The sequence below is a fragment of the Phoenix dactylifera genome, chromosome 4 (genome assembly GCF_009389715.1).
Source record: "Phoenix dactylifera cultivar Barhee BC4 chromosome 4, palm_55x_up_171113_PBpolish2nd_filt_p, whole genome shotgun sequence".
NCBI lineage: Eukaryota > Viridiplantae > Streptophyta > Magnoliopsida > Arecales > Arecaceae > Phoenix > Phoenix dactylifera.
The window spans coordinates 1784502-1788999 of NC_052395.1; the positions used below are offsets into that span (position 1 = coordinate 1784502).

Below are 4498 nucleotides of genomic sequence, written 5' to 3' on the forward strand. Positions count from 1 at the left end.
GGGAAGGGGGGACGAAGGGACAAGCCCACCCCGGAGTAGCAGTCCCTACTGGGCCCCCACTCTGCTAGGAGAATGATCGATACGGGCAGAAATGACCGTGTGTTGGGCACCCTGGTCGATTTTACTCATATCCTCCTCACCTGTGGGCTCGGCTCGGCTACCCCTATAGGCTCTGGCACGAATACCACGTGTGAGTATATCACACCTGACACCACCGAGGCTACCAGTAGAGCGATACGCCCTTCCAGACCCCGTGTCCAAGCAGGGAGCATCCGGTCTCCACAATGGCTTTTTTTAACATAGTGAACTTTTTTTAAAAAATGACTTGATGAGTTATTGTGGGTGAGATTTGCAAACACCATTCTTGACTCTAGAAGTTCATTATTTTTCTTTTGTGTGACGAATCTTGTTATATATGGTGACTATGGATTGAGTGATATAATGAAAAACAATATAAAAAGTTGATCTAGATGATTTATTTATTTGTCATTAATTTTAATCAATCATTTTTTTAAAAGAAAACTATCTTTCAATTTACAAAACTCTCATATGTCTTAACATAAGGCTTATTGGATATATAAAGTCAAGCTCCTAAAAGCGCTTATAGTTACATGTAGTAGACCCTTGTTATGGTTTTTTAGGAACAAAACCTTATTTTGCAAATAGGCTAATAGCTACTGCTTCTGTTATCAGAGAGTTCTTGTCAATTACATTCATGTCCCGGCTTTTGAGCCTTCAGCAACAGTGTAAATTCTAAAGAAATGGTTTGCTTCATAACATGAATATGCTTCTCAGTTAATATAAACACGAAACAATGCCAACACAGAGAAATTCCTAGTTTATTCCAACACATGACATTATTTTTCTCCTTTTTTTTCCTTCTTCCAAACAAATAATAGGTCGATACTGAAGTTGTCAAAATTGAAAGAAATCAGTATATAAAAATATTGTCTTTAAAAGTCAATAAATACACAAAAGACCAGCCGGTGCATGAAGCTCTTGCCATTGTACGTAGAATATGAAAAGGGTCAGATGTATGCATCCTTATCTCATATATAGAGAGACTATTTTTATATCTCGAACCCATTCACTCTAGATCACGATGAACTAATTTTATGGCTGCGCCAAGGCTGCCTCTCCTAAATTAGGTCAACAAATTACATGAAGGAAAAACTTGCGAATTGATGGAAGGAAACAAACTTACACACACACACACAAAAGGAACTTTGGAAGAAGCCTTCCAAGTTTTCTTTTATTCTTGATTGAGATGGATAACATGAAAAGGCAGAAAAGATAGGTAACCCAATTTCCTGAACACATTTTTCCTAACATCATGTCTTATTGCCACCGAATTTTTCCAAACAGTTTGAAAGCCAATCTAATTACCACCAATATCTGGCAACTGGAGACGGCAGATAGGGCACGTCCCACTTCTCTTGAGCCAATCCGCAATGCAGTATGGATGATAGACATGGGCGCAAGGCAGCCACCCTACCGGGGTTCCTCCCGCGATGTTCTGGAGGCATATCGCACATGTTTCCGGATCTGCACCCATGAAATTATCGACAGTCAGATGGTTTGCAATAGCTTCAGGGGATAATCCCCCAACAACCTCTACTGCCTCCAAATCCACTGGCTGCGCAGCGTCACTCCCTGCCATTGCCTCAACCTCAGACGATGCATCCTCCTCGACATTTGCCGTAACTGCATCCACACCGGCATCCCCCAAGCCCATCGCAGCATCCATTTCGACATATCCGGCCGCCGCATCCTCCCCATCCTCGGCAGAGCTGTCATAATCATCATCGAACATCATGATGACCGAGATATTCAGATGGAATACCATCCTTACCGCCCGATGCTCCCGGGAAGCTGCTATCCTGGCAGAATCTTGGGCTTCAGACAAGACGGCGTTAATATAGTAGTTTTGAAGATACTCGGGAAGGTAGGGGGTTGAGTGAATGTGAGCTAAGATGGCCTGGCCAGCCATCGTTTGCTCGAAGGATGCCAAGCCTTGGAGGCCCTCAAGCCATGTCTCATGGATTGGTGAGGTGAGGTTCACCACGTTCTCCATGTCCGAAGGGGCGCCGACTAGGATGCTGCGGTTGTGCTGGTGGAACATGATCTGTGCATGGTCGATGTGTTGGGGGTCCGTTGAGGTTGGGGTGGACTGCATGATGACCTCGAGGTTGCCGCTACCGTCATCCCACGTAGAGTAGTAAGTTCTTGAGAGGGTTGGAGCATCCATGACAATATAGTTCTGGAAAATTCCCAAGTAAAGCAGAAAAAAACTTAACAACCAGTCCCTATATAGATCAGATTCTAACAAAAAGTCCCTATTGACTAATTTCTTAACACCCCTTCAACCAAGAACAATATATTTAATTCCTGATCCTCCTAAAAACATACATGCTCGGTATGGTGATGGATAGAGGAGGGATCAAAAATTAAAAAACAACCTTTCTTCGGATCCACGAAGGAACTGCATGTTAAAAACATCAAAAAAAGTTACTCAAATTGTTTGAACTGGCATCATGAAGTGTGTCATGAAATGAACAAAAGTGATTGGTGCATGAGGGATTTTTCTGAGTTACCCTACCATTGCCTTAGAGTTTATAGTGGCGGCAGCGGTGGCGGTGGTGGTGGGAAGAGATGGAATTAGAGATCAAGAATGGGGATGGCTACTCGAGGAAGGTGGAAAGGGGGAGAGGGAGCTTCCATTGATAAGAGATGGGGGATGGAGGAGGTTGGTTCTGGAGGGCTATTAGCCTCGGGGCCTTTTATAGAATGGAGGGAGCATTGATAATGCATTTACTTCAATACCTACTGTATTGAATGTTAGATACACAGCGGATATCGTTGAGATTATTCGAGAGAAGAAGATACAATCGAAGAGGGTCATACCTTCTAAATTATATTCATAGTTATGTTACTGGGCATAGGTGTGGTTGATTTTAGAATACAATAGGCTAGCCAATTTTTCAAATAAGGTGGATTTTAGAAATTCGTGGTTTTATTTGTATGGCCTAGAGATATTCTGGATATTATGAAGTAATCACAAATTTTTCATCTTCTTATGGGTTGAGAATAGCAACTTTAATTTGTGTGTCAACATGCAACCATGTTAGTTGGCATGTTGTGAGATTTTTTTTATTTATTATTTATATTAGAATCTATAAAGTGAGGAGTTAAAAAAAAAAACAGTAAAAGGTTGAGCAAACATTGTATAAATGCTACGAATATGTTTGATTTAGTTTCCTTTTTTTCTTTTATTGAAAAAAAATGAGATCGATCCATTAATTTTTATGAGGTAATGAAGGAGTGAAACTTATCGAGCTAGTAAAGTCTTTGATAGTTAGACCAAATGAGTTCGGAATGGATTCCATCTCCACTTAGGTTTAGGGATACAAATTTATGGGGAAGGCTACCCCACCTTGTGTAGCTTATTGCCTATGCATCTTAATTTCTATTTTTTAAAAAGAGACGAGTATAACAAATGTTGAATGTAGCATCAAGAATGATTTAATAGCAGATTATGTTGTCGTTTATTGTTAGATCTGCCACTATTTGACTTGTATGGTATATGACAAATTATGAATGCAGAGTGAAGTTCAGATTAAGTATAAAATGATCATAGGATGTCATGCGGTCATTTATTATCGCTTGATCGCCTCCATTTGATATTTGTGATATTTTGTTTGGAGTACGACAAATGATGAATCTAGCATCAAGAATGGTTTAACAAGAGTTCATGTTGTCGTTTATTGCTAGATCTGCTACCATTTGACATGTATGGTATATGACAAATTATGAACTTAGAATCAAGATTGGGTTAAATATAAAATGATCTTAGAATAGCATGTTGTCGCTTATTGTCGCTTGACCAACCTCCTTTTGATATTTGTGACAATTACTTGATTTGTAGTTTGAGAAATGCTAAATCAAGCTTCAAGAATGGTTTAATAGCAGATCACGTTCTTATTTGTTGCTAGATCTCTTGTCATTTAACATATGGTATACGACAAAGTATGAATCTAGAGTTAAGTTTGTTTTAGGTAAAATCTTCTCAAGTAGAATTTATTGAAAATTAGTGATATGCTCATCAAAGTTCGCTTTTAGAAGCATCCCTAGAATATCTGAATCCAACCTATCAGGTTGTCATTTATTATTGCTAGATCCACTGCCATTTGATATGTATAGTATACTACCGACAAATGATGAATCTAGAGTTAAGATTAGGTTAAGTAAAATTTTCTCGAATGAGATGTTTTGAAAATAAATGAAATGTTTCAAAAATAAATGATATGCTCATCTAGTTCACCTTTTAATACATCCCTAAAATATTGGAATCCAGCAAATCTTTCTGTCGTTTATTATTGCTAGATAGCCGTCATTCGACATAAACGACTAGATCTACCGCCATTTGACGTGTACGGTATACGACAAGTTAAGAATCTAGAGTCAAGATTGGGTTAAGTAAAATCTTCTCAAGTCGAAA

General features: G+C 39.1%; 1 protein-coding gene across 1 annotated transcript; it reads right to left on the reverse strand.

The window, feature by feature from the left end:
* Nucleotides 1–1378: 1378 nt before the first annotated feature.
* LOC120110385 lies at nucleotides 1379–2248 on the reverse strand. Its single transcript, XM_039125210.1, has one exon. It carries the CDS (start codon nucleotides 2246–2248, stop codon nucleotides 1379–1381), a length of 870 nt encoding a protein of 289 aa, XP_038981138.1.
* Nucleotides 2249–4498: the final 2250 nt, after the last annotated feature.